Source organism: Haliotis cracherodii, unplaced genomic scaffold (genome assembly GCF_022045235.1).
Source record: "Haliotis cracherodii isolate W230 unplaced genomic scaffold, xgHalCrac1.p SCAF_32, whole genome shotgun sequence".
Taxonomy (NCBI): Eukaryota; Metazoa; Mollusca; class Gastropoda; order Lepetellida; family Haliotidae; genus Haliotis; species Haliotis cracherodii.
This window is the reverse complement of record NW_027266289.1, coordinates 3417008-3436028: the sequence shown is the minus strand read 5'-3', so window position 1 is coordinate 3436028 and position 19021 is coordinate 3417008. Positions and strand designations below refer to the sequence as shown.

Here is a 19021-nt window from a genome sequence, read left to right as displayed (position 1 = left end):
ATGTCAGATCTCCCCTATTGGATTTCTGGTATACTGAACATTATAGTGGGATTGTTCAGCCTAGGCCAGATTTCCCCTGGTGAAATTCTGGTATACTGAACATTATAATGAAACTGTTCAGCCTAGGCCAGATTTCCCCTGGTGAAATTCTGGTATACTGAACATTATAATGAAACTGTTCAGCCTAGGCCAGATCTCCCCTGGTGGATTTTTGGTATACTGAACATTATAGTGGAATTGTTCAGCCTAGTCCAGATCTCTCCTGGATAATTGTTGGTATATTGAACATTATAGTTGGATTGTTCAACCTAGGCCAGATCTCCCCTGGTGGATTTCTGGTACACTGAACATTATAGTGGGATTGTTCAGCCTAGGCCAGATTTCCCCTGGTGAAATTCTGGTATACTGAACATTATAGTGGAATTGTTCAGCCTAGGCCAGATCTCCCCCTGTTTGATTTCTGGTATACTGAACATTATAGTGGGATTGTTCAGTCTAGGCCAGATTTCCCCTGGTGAAATTCTGGTATACAGAACATTATAGTGGGATTGTTCAGCCTAGGCCAGATTTCCCCTGGTGAAATTCTGGTATACTGAACATTATAATGAAACTGTTCAGCCTAGGCCAGATCTCCCCTATTGGATTTCTGGTATACTGAACATTATAGTTGAGTTGTTCAGCCTAGGCCAGATCTCCCCTGGTGGATTTCTGGTATGCTGAACATTATAGTGGGATTGTTCAGCCTAGGCCAGATTTCCCCTGGTGAAATTCTGGTATACTGAACATTATAATGAAACTGTTCAGCCTAGGCCAGATCTCCCCTGGTGGATTTCTGGTATACTGAACATTATAGTGGAATTGTTCAGCCTAGTCCAGATCTCTCCTGGATAATTGTTGGTATATTGAACATTATAGTTGGATTGTTCAACCTAGGCCAGATCTCCCCTGGTGGATTTCTGGTATACTGAACATTATAGTGGGATTGTTCAGCCTAGGCCAGATTTCCCCTGGTGAAATTCTGGTATACTGAACATTATAATGAAACTGTTCAGCCTAGGCCAGATCTCCCCTGGTGGATTTCTGGTATACTGAACATTATAGTGGAATTGTTCAGCCTAGTCCAGATCTCTCCTGGATAATTGTTGGTATATTGAACATTATAGTTGGATTGTTCAGCCTAGGCCAGATCTCCCCTGGTGGATTTCTGCCATACTAAACATTATAGTGGGATTGTTCAGCCTAGGCCAGATTTCCCCTGGAGGATTTCTGGTATACTGAACATTATAGTGGGATTGTTCAGCCTAGGCCAGATCTCCCCCTGTTTGATTTCTGGTATACTGAACATTGAAGTGGGATTGTTCAGCCTAGGCCAGATCTCCACTGGATAATTTCTGGTATACTGAACATTATAGTTGAATTGATCAGTCTAGGCCAGATCTCCGCTAGTGGATTTCTGGTATACTGAACATTATAGTGGGATTGTTCAGCCCAGGCCAGATCTCCCCCTGTTTGATTTCTGGTATACTGAACATTATAGTGGGATTGTTCAGCCTAGGCCAGATTTCCCCTGGTGAAATTCTGGTATACAGAACATTATAGTGGGATTGTTCAGTCTAGGCCAGATTTCCCCTGGTGAAATTCTGGTATACTGAACATTATAATGAAACTGTTAAGCCTAGGCCAGATCTCCCCTATTGGATTTCTGGTATACTGAACATTATAGTGGAATTGTTCAGCCTATGCCAGATCTCCCCTGGTGGATTTCTGGTATGCTGAACATTATAGTGGGATTGTTCAGCCTAGCCCAGATTTCCCCTGGTGAAATTCTGGTATACTGAACATTATAATGAAACTGTTCAGCCTAGGCCAGATCTCCCCTGGTGGATTTCTGGTATACTGAACATTATAGTGGAATTGTTCAGCCTAGTCCAGATCTCTCCTGGATAATTGTTGGTATATTGAACATTATAGTAGGATTGTTCAGCCTAGGCCAGATCTCCCCTGGTGGATTTCTGCCATACTAAACATTATAGTTGGATTGTTCAGCCTAGGCCAGATTTCCCCTGGAGGATTTCTGGTATACTGAACATTATAGTGGGATTGTTCAGCCTAGGCCGGATCTCCCCCTGTTTGATTTCTGGTATACTGAACATTGAAGTGGGATTGTTCAGCCTAGGCCAGATCTCCACTGGATAATTTCTGGTATACTGAACATTATAGTTGAATTGTTCAGTCTAGGCCAGATCTCCCCTAGTGGATTTCTGGTATACTGAACATTATAGTGGGATTGTTCAGCCTAGGCCAGATTTCCCCTGGTGAAGTTCTGGTATACTGAACATTATAGTGGGATTGTTCAGTCTAGGCCAGATTTCCCCTGGTGAATTTCTGGTATACTGAACATTATAATGAAACTGTTCAGCCTAGGCCAGATCTCCCCTGGTGAATTTCTAGAATGTTGAACATTATAGTGGGATTGTTCAGCCTAGTCCAGATCTTCCCTGGATAATTGTTGGTATATTGAACATTATAGTGGGATTGTTCAGCCTAGGCCAGATCTCCCCTAGTGGATTTCTGGTATGCTGAACATTATACTGGAATTGTTCAGCCTAGTCCAGATCTTCCCTGGATAATTGTTGGTATATTGAACATTATAGTGGGATTGTTCAGCCTAGGTCAGATCTCCCGAACTGGATTCAGATATACTGAACAGTAGAGTAGGATGGTTCAGCCTAGGTCAGATCTCTCCAATTGGATTAAGATATACTGAACAGTGGAGTGGGATGGTTCAGCCTAGGTCAGATCTCCCTAAGAAGATATCAGATATACTGAACAGTAGAGCGGGATGGTTCTGTCTCGGTCAGATCTCCCCTTAGAAGGTATCGGTTAACCTGAACAGTAGAGTACGATGGTTCAGCCTAGGTCGGATCTCCGCAACTGGATTCAGATATACTGAACAGTAGAGTGCGATGGTTCAGCCTAGGTCAGATCTCCCCTAAGAAGATATCAGATGTACTGAACAGTATAGTGGGATGGTTCAGCCAATGTCAGATCTCCCCTTAGAGGATATAGGATATACTGAACAGTAGAGTGGGATTGTTCAGCCAGTGTCAGATCTCCCCTTAGAGGATATCGGATATACTGTACAGTAGAGTGGGATTGTTCAGCCTAGGTCAGATCTCCCCATAGAGGATATCGCATATACTGAACAGTAGAGCGGGGTGGTTCAGCCTAGGCCAGATCTCCCCTAAGAAGATATCAGATGTACTGAACAGTATAGTGGGATGGTTCAGCCAATGTCAGATCTCCCCTTAGAGGATATTGTATATACTGAACAGAAGAGCGGGGTGGTTTTGTCTCGTTCAGATCTCCCCATAGAGGATATCGCATATACTGAACAGTAGAACGGGGTGGTTCAGCCTAGGCCAGATCTCCCCTTAGAGGATATCGGTTATACTGAAGAGTAGAGTGGGATGGTTCAGCCTAGGTCAAATCTCCCCACCTGGATTCAGATATACTGAACGGTAGAGTAGGATGGTTCAGCCTAGGTCAGATCTCCCCAATTGGATTCAGATATACTGAACAGTAGAGTAGGATGGTTCAGCCTAGGTCAGATCTCTCTAAGAAGATATCAGATATACTGAACAGTAGAGTGGGATGGTTCAGCCAATGTCAGATCTCCCCTTAGAGGATATCAGATATACTGAACAGGAGAGTGGGATGGTTCAGCCTAGGTCAGATCTCCCCAACTGGATTCAGATATACTGAACAGTAGAGTAGGATGGTTCAGCCTAGGTCAGATCTCTCTAAGAAGATATCAGATATACTGAACAGTAGAGTGGGATGGTTCAGCCAATGTCAGATCTCCCCTTAGAGGATATCAGATATACTGAACAGTAGAGTGGGATGGTTCAGCCAATGTCAGATCTCCCCTTAGAGGATATCGGATATACTGAACTGTAGAGCGGGGTTGTTCAGCCAATGTCAGATCTCCCCTTAGAGGATATCGGATATACTGAACAGTAGAGCGGGATGGTTCTGTCTCGGTCAGATCTCCCCTTAGAGGATATCGCATATACTGAACAGTAGAGCGGGGTGGTTCAGCCTAGGCCAGATCTCCCCTAAGAGGAAATCGGATATGCTTTACAGTAGAGTGGGATGGTTCTGTCTCGGTCAGATCTCCCCTTAGAGGATATCGGATATACTGAACAGTAGATTGGGATGGTTCAGCCAATGTCAGATCTTCCCAACTTGATTCAGATTTACTGAACAGTAGGTTGGGAGTGTTCAGCCTAGGTCAGATCTCCCCTAAGAGGATATCGGATATACTGAACAGTAGAGTTGGATTGTTCAGCCAATGTCAGATCTCCCCATTTGGATTCAGATATACTGAACAGTAGAGTGGGATGGTTCAGCCTAGGTCAAATCTCCCCATCTGGATTCAGATATACTGAACAGTAGAGTAGGATGGTTCAGCCTAGGTCAGATCTCCGCAACTTGATTCAGATATACTGAACAGTAGAGTGGGATGGTTCAGCCAATGTCAGATCTCCCCTCAGAGGATATCGGATATACTGTACAGTAGAGTGGGATTGTTCAGCCAATGTCAGATCTCCCCTTAGAGGATATTGTATATACTGAACAGAAGGGCGGGATGGTTTTGTCTCGTTCAGATCTCCCCATAGACGACATCGCATATACTGAACAGTAGAACGGGGTGGTTTAGCCTAGGCCAGATCTCCCCTTCGAGGATATCGGATATACTGAACAGTAGAGTGGGATGGTTCAGCCAATGTCAGATCTCCCCTAAGAAGATATCAGATATACTGAACAGTAGATTGTGATTGTTCAGCCAATGTCAGATCTCCGCAACTGGATTCGGATACACTGAACAGTAGAGTGGGATGGTTCAGCCTACGTCAGATCTTCCCAACTTGATTTAGATATACTGAACAGTAGAGTGTGATTGTTCAGCCTAGGTTTGATCTCCCCTCAGAGGATATCGGATATACTGAAAAGTAGAGTTTGATGGTTCAGCCTACGGCAGACCTCCGCAACTGGATTCAGATATACTGAACAGTAGAGTGGGATGGTTCAGCCTAGGTCGGATCTCCCCTTAGAGGATATCGGATATACTGAACAGTAGAGTGGGATGGTTCAGCCTAGGTCAGATCTCCACTAAGAAGATATCAGATATACTGAACAGTAGAGTGGGATGGTTCAGACAGTGTCAGATCTCCCCTTAGAGGATATCGGATATACTGTACAGTAGAATGGAATGGTTCAGCCAATGTCAGATCTCCCCTTAGAGGATATCGGATATACTGAACAGTAGAGCGGGGTGGTTCAGCCTAGGCCAGATCTCCCCTAAGAGTAAATCGGATATGCTTAACAGTAGAGTGGGATGGTTCATCCTAGGTCAGATCTCCCCAACTGGATTCAGATATACTGAACAGTAGATTGGGATGGTTCAGCCTAGGTCAGATCTCCCCAACTGGATTCAGATATACTGAACAGTAGAGTGGGATGGTTCAGCCTAAGTCAGATCTCCCCTCAGAGGATATCGGATATACTGAACAGTAGAGTAGGATGGTTCATCCTAGGTCAGATCTCCCCATCTGGTTTCAGATATACTGAACAGTAAAATGGGATGGTTCAGCCTAGGTCAGATCTCTCCGACTGGATTCAGATATACCGAATATAACACGGAAATGATTCAACAAAGGTGAGATTTTCTCCAACTGGATTTCAGATATAAACCGGGCATGCACATTTACTTTTAGTTATTTGAGACCAAATATGTGAGAGATAGTGAATGAATAAATATTTTGATTTCCAATTGCGTTAAATTGGGAAGGAAGAGCTATTATGATGTGTGAGTGAGTCTTTTTTTCCAAAATAAAAATCGCGTGGGTGTGAGACGTGTGGTAAAAACCTGCATATGCTTCAAGTTTGGTTACGAGTATTCTTTAATAAACTTGATGAAGAACTGATATGCTTTGTATCTAAAGTTTGGAAACGAAATGAATAAAGTGTATACCTTTCACAAATGTCAGTCCTTTTTTTAACAATAGGGTCTCTCAATATAATCGTATTTGAACATTTTGAACTAATTCAGATATCATCATGTCCGTTGTGATGCGTTCTTCCCTCTACTAACTCCGAAGTTACTTGTACCTTCCGTAGTATTGTACACCTTCCTTCAGGTAAATTGCAGACAGTTAGATGTGAGAAATCTACTTACACAACAGAAGTAGGATGACCCCAACAGGCGAACTGAACAAGGCCATCTGTAATGCAGAAACAAAGAAAACTTTGAAATTTAAGTCCTTAGATTAACACTATAATACATGTATAACAAAATAATTGACGATAGGATCATCACAATCATCGACACTGTAGCTCACATTGGTATGTCACCAAATGTTTCAAATCAAAAACAGCCATTGACATGGTTAATTAAAACCTCTTGATATTTTGAGAATATACTTTTGTATACTGATCATGATCAAGTTGTTTGATTCAAGTGTTTCAAGTCTGATTGATGAACTGAGCACATCGTCAGATCAGAACGGTTTACTTTTGGGCTAAAATTTTATCCAGAAGATCATCAAAGGTTTCTTCACTCATTTACAAGCTATTATAAATGGATAGCCTTTGTAAAACAAATCTTCGACGATCTTGGCCTAAGTTTCATTTGGAAATCGCAAAGTCCAAATCATCTTAAAAGTATGGTTAAGAACAAATGAAATAATATCAATTTACCATGCTGGAAAGCCACACGAGATAAATCTTCCAAAGGAGCAACGTATACCATTGTTAAAAAACATCCCTGAATTTAGAAATCTGCAAATGAACGTAAGTATTTGAAGAGACCTATTTAAATTTAGAATCACAATCACAATCTCCAAATTTAGACTGGAAGATGGGAAAAAATACTTTTTACTCAAAGAAAATGTCCATTTTGTAAATCATTTGATTTAGGTGACGAGTTCCACTGTCTATTTGTCTGTCCACTATTTCAAAATGACAGAAAGCAGCTAATTAGAAAATATTTTTACATTTCACCAAATGTGTACACAATGAATTTGCTTTTTAATAGCAAAAGATTAGGAACACTTAGAAATTATTCAATTTTTGTAAGCTCTTTATGCTGCTAGATACTCGTAACTGAACCTTGTCCTGTGTCTGTATTGACTGAAGCCACTGCAGGGTACATCTGTTGATATATATTGCAGATTTGTATGTTGTGATGTATATGTTGAGGTATCAGTTCTGTACCCCTAATGCCGTTGACAGCAGCCTGAGTGTAATACAGCTCAGTTCGGTTCAGTTCAGTCATAAAGCAGATCTATTTCCATCTAAAAAAACAAACATCTTCCTTGTCCTGAAACAGGGACATGCTGCAATATTAAAACATCATCCGATCAGGTATAGCGACCAGTTACTGACTTTTCATGTGTACAGCTTCATCCCGCTTCTCGTGTTATGATCGTGGCGGCAGTAGTGTTTGTGTACCATTTGTAAACTTGTATGAAGTATGTGATAAAACATTACTAACATGATCATTTACAATTTCTGTTGTATTTATTTACAAAGAAATAATTTATTTATAAAGAATCTGCTTTAATGTTGGTACGATATAATGCATTATAATGTAGTTAACGTGATCCCACCCCTCATCCTGTTAAAAAGCAACAACAAATATATAATTATATATTAAACCCATTTCTTCTGACAACACTAACATTCTTGTTCCCACTTTTTTTTCGACACATGAATTGTTTAAGTATCTTACATGATATATATGAGCTTGAGAAATTTGATTTATCTATTATGGCGGACAAAATGGCCTCCAAGATGGCCGCGAATACAGGAAAATGACAATACTTCGTCTTCACTTCGGAATGTAATAGAAATTTAGATGTCAAAATTTAGGTTTCAACCACGAACTTAATCTATTGTGTTATTTTAATATGCATGATAATTACCGCCTATGTTCTGTACTATAATTGCTGATCATATTCACTAACAAATAAATAACAGAGAGTACCCAGCCTCAATTATCTCAGCACAGTGCGATTACGCTATTGAAGCTTTGGTCCCAAGCAGTGCATCGTTAAGTGATACAAGAATGTGAGTTCAAATAATTTTCATAAGATATTATCTATATCATTATCGCCGCATATATTTAGTCATCCAATATTTTCGCGTCTATGTCTTTGAGGTGGGCACTCTCCACCGACTCTCCACCGACTCTCCCACTCCTCTCCCTAACCCTCTAACCCTCAAAACCTTTAAAACAGTTTCGGAACTTGGTGTATCTTGCTCTGCGATGCCCACAACACAATATCAACACCAAGCAAGAGCTTACACATGTCCGTTCAATATGTACATTTATACAATCCTTGCTCGACTCTTGCTCGCTGCTGTATTTATCAAAGCAGTGATGAATTATTCAGATAATGAAGTATTTAATGTCTAAATGTGTTTGATTGGCCTCTTATGGACTCTTGATATAACGGTTGTTACGACTGTCCCTGTAAACGTACCTCGTGTTGCCTCAAGAACGGTGGGGGTAACTGATGACTCACACTAATAACTATATTCCACACTGTTCATGAACAAGTTATGTTCAAAGCATGTTGATATTTGGGCATATTTAGCCCCTGACATGTCATTAACGTGTGGAGGTAAAACACACACATATTTTGTTCTTTTTAGCGACATAAATCCAACACAGCTAAGTATGTTAAAAAACTATTTTATACCATAACACATTATGAATGTGGTAGCATCTTATTGACACGACCATTAAAATGCAGTATTGCAGCAGATAACAGAACAAACTATTTTAAACAAAGTTATAAAACGTCAACACTTGAGAACAACCAGTCTCGATTATTCGCAATTACATATTCCATTGGGCGTAACAGCAAAATAGCCGTGACAAGTATATGAATAGATCACTGAAAATCAGTAAGAATGGTTAACATGTCCTGCCCTACCGGTAACACACGCCACTCACACAATGTGCATGGAAAGTAAGCGTTGTTTGTTGCCTTCCATGCGAAGGTTGTCTTGACAGAAACCAGAGAATCACGTAATATTCAAGACAGAACATCCAGTGACACAACAGCGCATTTACTGAAACCAAAAACCGATATGTCTATTTTGAATTACGCCTGCTGTGCACAAGTGTAGATGTGTGTTTGGAACGCAGCATGCCTACATGGCCATAATCTTATTTTATTCGATGAGTAAAGATATTTCTCGAATGTATCTCGGTCGTATTCGTTTGTCGATACGTTTGACTACTTTTGACAAACTAATCATACCGAACTGTACGCGTTTTGTGGTTTAAGTGACTTTCTCTTATGAATATTCCTGTATGTAATTACAGATATAGTCATAATAGTACACTCCTTAGGTATCGAGAGAAATAGTGTATTCATAAATATTCTGAATAACATGCCGGGTTATGAGGTTTAGATACCTTTATGTTCAAACACAACATAAACACAAACATACACAAACACACACACATACACACACGCGCACATACACACACATACATTCACACATACACGCGCACACACACACATACACACACAGAGATACAGACACAAACACGTGTTGCACACACTACAAACTCATACAAACACACACACATGCACACGCACATACACACATGCATTCACACATACACACGCGCACACACACACACAGATACAGACACAAACACGTGTTGCACACACTGCATACACACACATACATTCACACATACACATGCACACACACAGATACAGACACAAACACGTGTTGCACACACTACATACACATATAAAACACCCCCACACCAACACGATATGTGTGTATACAAACGTACGTACGTACGTGTGTGTGTGTGTGTGTGTGTGTGTGTGTGTGTGTGTGTTTGTGTGTGTGCGTTTGCGTGTGTGTGTATGTGTGTGTGTTTGTGTATGTTTGTGGTTGTGTGTCTATGCTGATGAGGCATGTAGGTGTGTATGTAATGACTGAAAATGTGAGCTCTATGTCATTGGTATCACATATATGACTGCACACTCTAGATGACAGTATCATATACGTAGATGAAAGTATGTAAGAGGACGATAGTATCTAGTGTTTTCATCCACCAACGATTGTCGAGTTTACTGATCTTCAAGTACGTTTCAAGGTCAAAGAGAAAATTTACTTTAGTGACAAACATATGTTCATTATAAATTTTCAATTCCTTTCTATTTGGATACAAGCAGATATATTTCAGCAATTGATTGCAAGAAATTTATGATAATTCGTATACTCTTTGAAACTGTACAAGAGTTATCCGAAGATACCGGATGTTATTTGTGTATGCACGGGATCTGTCAACTCATTTGTTGTATATGAATTCTTCGTCAAAATAAAATGAATTGTATAAATATGATTAAATTCCCTCGTTTGTTTCAAGAAAAGAATCATGTACTCTTTATCAACTCGTATAGCGTTTCCACTGCAAATCGACACACTGCTTGACCAGCCTGTGTTTGTACCCTTCGTCATCACTCGTTCAGTCGTCTCGAAATGGTCAACGTACTGTTGAAGCAAGTCATGCAGAAAACATCTTGAATAGCCTTATAAGAGTAATGAACAATACCCGAGGATGGATTTTTCAGTCACTTAAATTTATCGATGTTGATGCCACCCTTTAATGACGATTTTACGATAAAGCCTATAGCTCAACTGACAAAGATAATTTCTAGTCAATTGGCGTTTTGGACACTACGGTTGTAAGGTTATTACAATTTACGTAAGAATTTATTACATTTTACCGCAAGTAGAGATTATTACAATTAACGTCAATTTTTATTACAATTTGCGTATTACATTTAACGTCAAATTTTATTACAATTCAGTTGTTATTACAATTAACGTCAAAATTATTACAATTTGCTGCAAGTATTACAATTTACCTTTTTATTACAATTTACGTCATAACAGGCTACGTTCCACAAGGCGATCGTATTGTAGCGCAACGACAGTCGTTAGTCTAAGTTAAAGTATGTGAATTGCAATAGTCGTAGCCCTGCGATAATTTTGTGAATTCTAAAGGTGGCCCGTTGTATGGTATTAAATTCATACGTTTCAACTTTTGACGTGTTTGAAGTATTATTCTGTTAAACTCAATTGGACAATGCCGTGGATCGTGTAGGTGTCAGCCTATGCATACTCAACAGTATATTTCAAAAAAACGTTATAAATGGCAAGTAATAAATAAAATACTAAACGCGCTCCCGTGTAAAAACAAATTTTAGAAAACTCGTGAACAGTTGTGGTATCCGAGTAGCTACACGGGAGCTCGTTTAGTATTCTATATTTATCTGGCCCATCTACTTTGCAACCCGTAACTAGGACCGAAAAATGCAAACAGAGTGATCAAATACAATCCTTTTGAAACTGAGATTAATGACAAGGTATTGAAATGCTCCTCCCTCTTTCACAGACATCAAGATTTGCAAAACAGAACATGTTTATCAATGTTTTCCCGGGAACAGCGCAAGGAGAGTCTATTTTAGTATGGGGGAAACAGGGTCGAGAAGTCAATATATAGACGTCTGGCATAACATATGCGTAAAATATTAATAATATGTAATGGATACAGATATGACAATGTTGCTTAATTAACATTGATATTTTGTTTTTGTTAATGTGTTTAGTGTTGTTGTATGTGAACTGTGATACCTATCTCCCCACTCTTTCCTGAGAAATGACTGCTGTGGTGTGTCCAGCCGACAATATCAAAATACGGAGAGACAGATTACAACGTTACAAACCAAGAAATCGTTTTTGTTTTAAAGGGAATGTAATAAAATGGACGTTTCGGTTTCATTGGAAAGGCTTTTTTATCTGGATCTAGAGGTATAACATAGTTTACACGTCGACACTAGATTTATAGTGAACATATGTGTCTCCCTCTGGCATTTGCGAATGCATTAATTTAGTGACATTCATCTTCACACATTCATGGTACATTACGAAACACAAATGCTAGCAACGAGAGACAATATACATATGGTCTCGGACAGCATACGTTTTTCCATTAATCGCGGTGTAACAACGGGTGTGGAGTCACACAGACATTGTAAATACTCAGTTGATGACCTGTTTTTCAGATAAAGTCGTCTTTTATAAGTGAGTGAGTGAGATGTTTTACAGTTGTTCTTGTGATAAGCAAGAAAACTACGAATGCTTCTTAAGCGTCCGAAAACCTAATTATTCGACAACACTTCAATAAAATGATAACCTTACCCCACAGTAGTTCACCCTCGTAGTCCTATATCGTATTCGGGAGTGTTGCTTTGAATAAAACGGTTCACAGTCAACTGAAAGTCAGAACTTCGCGTACAGGTGTGCATGACTGTGGCCACTCTAACTGTCGTCATAGTACAAGCTCCTCACAGCGATATCCGCATTTTATGTTACCGAGAGTGTAACGAAGGTGTCACGCGGTGTGAAAGAGCTTGGGTATTGTAGTGACAACTCCTGTGTTGGGATCAGTGTCTGACAGTCAGCATATTTACAAAATTGTAAGCCCAAACGTGTTAGCTGAAGCAGGGGGACATGCTCTTGCAATATAAATTAAAACACACAACCAGTCAAGCAGAAACTTTTACAGCTGTCACACCGAGTTCCGAGAGACTCTTTTGTGACAGGTAAGTCGAAATTGGGTATAAACGTCGCGTGCAAGATTATTGCACTTATATAGCTACGTGCATGCACCTGTGTGTATGTGTGTATGTGTGTGTGTGTGCGCGCGGCTGCTTGTACTAGTCCGAGTGCTAGCCCACTGAAATACAATGACGCATTCTAACATGAATACCCCACCCAGACACAGTATACTGACTCCGAGCCGACCAGTCCTTGTTTTATCCCCTTAATGCCGAGCGCCAGACAGGGTAACAACAAGTACCGTCTTTTAACGTCTTTTTTGGTATGACGCGGCCGGGGATCGAACCTCGGACCTTCCGCTCTCCGGGTGGACACTCTACCATTAGACCACGGAGGCAGTACTGTGGTGGAAGATGAAGCCTACATTTTTCAAGGAAATTATCAGCTTATAACATATATACACTAGCTACTATATATACAATTTGAAGGGCCTAATCCGACTTAGTATGAAAGTGATGTTTATCACATTATTTAAATAATGCATTTATAACTTAATTAATTTAGTTGGTAATATACAAAAAAACAACACATTCATAACGTCCAGATTATCAAGGAAGCGAAAATTATGGCAATTTTCCGCAATTTTAAGATTTCATAATATAGCAGCCGTTAACTGATTTTCATTGTTAATGTAAAGCAAATATGCTGATAAAAATAATTTTAAGTACGATCCATCATCACATATTTGCCGATAATAGTAACTTTCTGCTCAGTGACGTGTCCTATGTTTAAAATGTGGTAGTTCGTGGACAAATATGCGTGCTTGGTTACTTGAATATACTTTAGCATAAACCACGTGTCCGAACCTACAAATCGAGGCGACAAATGCTGAGATGTCATGGTCGAGGCATATATCCCAGATTATTATTTTGTTCAATAACATTGTGTAAAATAGTTCTTAATTTTATATGTATTGATAAAATATTATAAATTGAAATGAAATACGTATTTTCGTGAATGATAAGACATGTCCTTTCATGAAATTACATATCATTGTGACATGGCTACACCCTGCAGTGTTGAAAGAGTTAACGAGCGGAGTAGTTTGAAGCTGGATTCTGTTACATCAAGCAATCTCAATGTTATGATTATTACAGCTTAACATAAACTGTCGGCCGTAAGAGCCTCCTGAAGTTTAAAACTATCATCCCGAGAACAAATCTGTCTACCTCGGGCCTACGGGCCGATGGCTATTTTGAACACAGGTTGGGGCAATTTACTGTCTGTTGTCTAAGGTCTATTAGCGCGAGGACCAAACTGTATGAATGCCGGCAAACATTTCACTGAATTCACCAAAAAACATAATATCATAAAACAAATCATTGTGTACTTGCAATTGCAATTATTTTGTCAATACTTATGTCAGTTACATTACTTATGATAATTAAGACTATGATAAATAAAAAAGATGAATGGCATCTGGCAGGCACGAGTGCATCAATCAATTTCTATCACAAAGAGAAACAACACTCCAAGTTTGAAAGCATTTAAATATGGATGGGCGTTTTCCACGCTGATTAAAAATTTGCTTACTATGGACTTTAATTTCGACTGGTTCGACTTGTGTTCGGCGCTGCGAGACCTATCGTACTATCGAAGAATGAGAAGCCCTATACCACAACAAAGGAATACATTAAAGAACTGCAGCCAAACTGAGATGCATTTTGTTGTTCATTAATGGTGCAATAATGAGTGGGACCGCCTCCGTGGTCTAGTGGTAGAGCGTCCGCAAGGAGACCGGAAGGTCCAGGGTTCCATCCCCGGCCGCGTCATACAAAAAGACGTTCAAAGATGGTACTTGTTGCTACCCTGTCTGGCGCTCGGCATTAAGGGGCTAAAACAAGGACTGGTCGGCTCGGAGTCAGTATACTATGTCTGAGTGTGGTATTCATGTTACACTGCGGCATGGTATCTCAGTGAGCTAGCACTATAAATCGGCATCAGTCCAGCCAAACACACACATACACGTGCATGTACGTCGCTATATAAGTGCAATAATCTTGGACGAGATGTTAAACCCCATTTCACCTCACTTCAATAATGACTGCAGGAAAAAGCTAAAGCAATATAACACAAACAGAACGCACTATCATCAAATTTCAAGACCATATAAGAAGAGTATGTAGAAAGGTATCAGACAATATCAAAATAAGATAAGTAAACAGTTCCTTAACCTTAAGAAACATTCACCAAGATAATACTGGAAGGTACTAAATACATGTGGTAGGACTATATCCGAAAATACTGCTGATATTAAAACGTTCTTTGAGTTTAATAAAGAACTTAATGAATCAACAGAAGAAGAAGATCAACAATACGACACTGATGTTTAAAATAACTTTTCGCCATTAAGAACCTTAAAATAGTTACTGTGTTAGCTTTCGCAGAAAACGATTATTTCATTGATGCTACAATACATTTAATACCATTCCTAACTGATTTCTTAAACCTGATAATTAGTTGACGAAACCTTGTCACCAAGTTTATTGAGATAACACATACCTCTGCTATGCACTGTTACCTCTGTCGGACAATCGGTTGTGTATTATTTAGTAAACGAAAGTAAATCTTAGTACATCCGTGAAAAATCCGGATTACAGTAGGTCTTCAGCAACCCATGCTTGTGGTAAAAGGCGACTATGCTTGTGGTAAAAGGCGACTATCGGGATCGGGTGGTCAGGCTCGCTGACTTGATTGATGCATGTCATGGTATCCCAATTGCGTGGATCGATGTTAATGATTATTTACAGAACGCCGTTATATAGCTGGAACATTGCGGAGCTTAGCGTTAAAGAGCAAACGAACAAATAAAAATATGAATAGTTGCTTATAGCTATTAGGATGGACTATTATTAATTGAGACTTTTAAATTATTACACATGGTATTCTCCAAAAAAAATTGTACATGCCTAAACAACAATTATCAGTGCACGCATTGCTGACTGTATGTTATCTATTAGTAGAATGGAACAGTCCAAAATAAATAACAAACAATAAGAATGTATAAAATACGTATAATAATTCATGTTTACAGTTTTTGTTACATGTATTAAACATATGTATAAAAAATGCATTTATTCATAGCACAGACATAGCACATAAACATGCAAACATTGTTTTGCCTAATAGTCCTATCACAATTAAATGCCACCTAGAATAGCAAAATCTCTTCTCAAAAGTCCAATTTCAAGAGTTTAGCCAAGAGGAACATGGCGGCCAACAGCATCGAAGAACTCCATAGGCGCCTTCTGCCTTTGTCTGATCTGGTACAAGGCTGTTGGCAGCTTCTCTATAAACTCGTTTTCTGTTGGGTGGGGCCGCTCCAAAGTCAATCTGTATCATCTTTGCTTTGTCTGCTGCGTCAGTCTTCTCGATGTTGAGCAGTCAGTACCATTCCTCAGAAAGGACGATACGCTCGGATTCCAGCAGCACGAAGTCGTCGTAGTACTGTACGTTGGCTAATGGGATGTCCCAACGCTGTTGCTGCCGTCGCCGTCGCCGTTACGAATCTGTTTCGCAGGTGCATGAGCCGTATCTGACCGTCTTCCAGTGGTATTGGCACTCGGGGTCGTCCGGTTCTAGGTCTGTCCTGTGTCCACCCTGTCTGCCTGTACCGTTGAATCAGCCTGTTTACTGTCAATGGTGTACAACCAAACCTGGCAATTTGGACCTGTGTTGCCCCCATTTCGGCCATACCGATGTCTCTCTCTCTCTGCTCCTGTGACAGTCGTGGCCTTTCTTTTGTGTGCTTTCATCACGTTTGGTTATAACCTGTAGACGAACGAATTCATACAGCTAACTTGCACGTGCAGTTTATGCCATAGACGGGAAACCTGTTTCACCATTTTTTGTCACCGCACGAGCGCCGTCAAAGGTGGGCGAGTTCGGGTGAGGTGTTGTTTGGTCCCTGTTCCTGGGCAGTCATATTCCCAAGACCCACTTTCCACTAGTTATCGCTGTTTTTAGGAAAATTACAAATTGCCAACCTTTACTTTATTTTGCCGCTTAGTTTATATAATCTCTCTGGCAATGGCAATAATATTATACACTTTGTATGAACGTGTATACATTCAGTCTACATGATTCTGTTGACTATCTAAAGTATGATTTTAAAAATACAAACCAGGAAAGATATCGATGGAACATTATTACCGCTGATCGATACAGTTACATACATTGCACAAAATATTCTATATATATCTATAAATACACTCCTCAAAAACAGAAACGCACAGGTATATTTTTAGTAAAAACTATTGTACCTCATAAAGTCGATATATTTAATTTAATATGATTGATACAAATATGAAATTGTGGAGCTCGATAGTCACATGTTGTCGTTGTGCAAAGGCATTGAAAACTGTTCATTGTCATGTCACATAAGGTCACAAGGTTGGGCTGCACTCGAGATCTCGTGTGATTGCCCCGGTCAGCAATCACGGCTCTGCATCTCCTTGGCACTTAATGGAAAAGTGTACGAATTCTGTCCTGCGGAATTCTGCGCCATTCTGCTTGTAATGCGTTGGCCAGTCTGCGACGTGTTCTGACGTTGACGTACACACGGATCCAGTTCCTCCCAGAGGTGTTCGATTGGGTTGAGATCTGGAGATCTCGACGGCCAGGGCAAGACGTTGATGTTGGCATTATGAAGGTAGTCTACCGTGACACGAGTTGTGTGCGACTTAGCATTGTCCTGTTGAAACAGCTCCCTCTGGCGATCAATGATTGGAAGAAGGTGAGGTTGAAGAATTTGATTCATGTAGCTATTTCCTGTCAAATTTCCCTCAACCACAACCAAGTCAGATCCTGTGCTGTAGGATATGGCCCCAAAACCATGACACTACCGCCGCCGAAATTGTCGAATTCACGTACACAATGTGGGGCAAAACGCTCATTTCGACGACGATAAACACGTTGTCTCCCATCTCGTCGGTGAAGACGAAATAGCGATTCATCGCTAAACCACACTCGTCTCCAGTTTCACAAATTCCAAGGCTGTAAGGTATGGCACCAACGCAAGCGTCGCTGTCGATGGATCTGTTGCAAAACAGGGACGATATCTGGTCTTCCGGGTCATATTCCAGCCTCGCGAAGATGGTTCCTGACAGTCTGGTCCGATAACCTCCTCAAACCAGGAATGCGTCCTGCAGTCTCCGTAGCTGTAGCATTGCGATGACGTAGGTTGAACAGTCGAATGTAGAGATTCTGTGCAGGGGTGGTAACTCTTGGTCGGCCGGTTCTCGGACGGTCTTCATAAGAATTGAACTGTGTGAATTGGTCACAAAGGCGACAAATAGTGGTTGGGTGGAAATTGAAGTGCCATGCAACGGAAGACAGCGATTCCCCTCTTTGAATACGTCCTGTGGCGATGTTCCGATCGGCAGCGCTGAGTCTCGTCATTTTCGAACTTGAAAAAATGTTGACAGTTGAATTAAAATTATTGGCTTATGCTTGCCTTTTGTAGCCACTACCACGAGTTACGAATCCCGTAACTTGCACGTGCATTTTGCATCACTGTTTTCCTCCCTGACATTTTTTTACAAGTGAGAAAACAATGCCGTTTAAAACATTGCAAATCGACAATGGCTGCGTTTTGACGCACCGTTTGTCGAATATCAGGCCACCAACATTTTCCAATAACATATATCAAATATATACTTTTCAAAAAAAGAAACTTGACACAGATGTAAAACCATTTTTTGCCAAATATCTAGAATAATTACATTAAATGAGAACCAAAATAAGTCAAACAGAGAGATGATGTGTCTATAATTCGCGAAAACACATGCAAAGCACATAAACGTAGCGTTTGGGGATCAATTTTACAGCTTCATCCAAACGCAACCGCCTGTGAAACATGTGCAGCACAGGATCCTGCATTTAGGCATGCAGGCCCCCTTGCTGAATGGGTATAAAAATCCACATCAACGGCTGTTCATACAGTCCTCATAACGGCAGTAGAGGCGGTGACAGAATGCAGCTAAACGGAACAACGCCATTGAGAGATTACAAGCTGGAGCAACTCAGCAAGAAGTGGCCAGGCACTTTGGCGTATCCAGACAGACAATATCCGCACTGTGGACCCGATACAACAACACCAACAGAGTTGACGACAGACCAAGGTCAGGAAGACCAAGGCTAACAACCCAAGCACAAGATCGATACATCCAGCTGCGACACCTCCGAGACCACACTACCACAGCCACGTTTACAGCCACACAGATCCCTGGGGTACGCAGAATAGCAGATATAGACGTATAGACCCCACGTCATCTGGCGTGCCGTCTGCTTTGGT

At 40.5% G+C, this 19021-nt stretch overlaps 1 protein-coding gene across 1 annotated transcript in view; it reads right to left on the bottom strand.

Annotated features, from left to right (window-relative positions):
• Positions 1–16068, bottom strand: part of LOC139477279 (scavenger receptor class F member 1-like) — a 38744-nt gene extending 22676 nt beyond the window's left edge. Inside the window, exon 1 of the mRNA XM_071259826.1 lies at positions 15948–16068. Coding sequence (XP_071115927.1) covers positions 15948–16068 — 121 coding nt within the window. The remainder of the gene's footprint in view (positions 1–15947) is intronic.
• Between the last annotated feature and the right edge of the window lie 2953 nt (positions 16069–19021).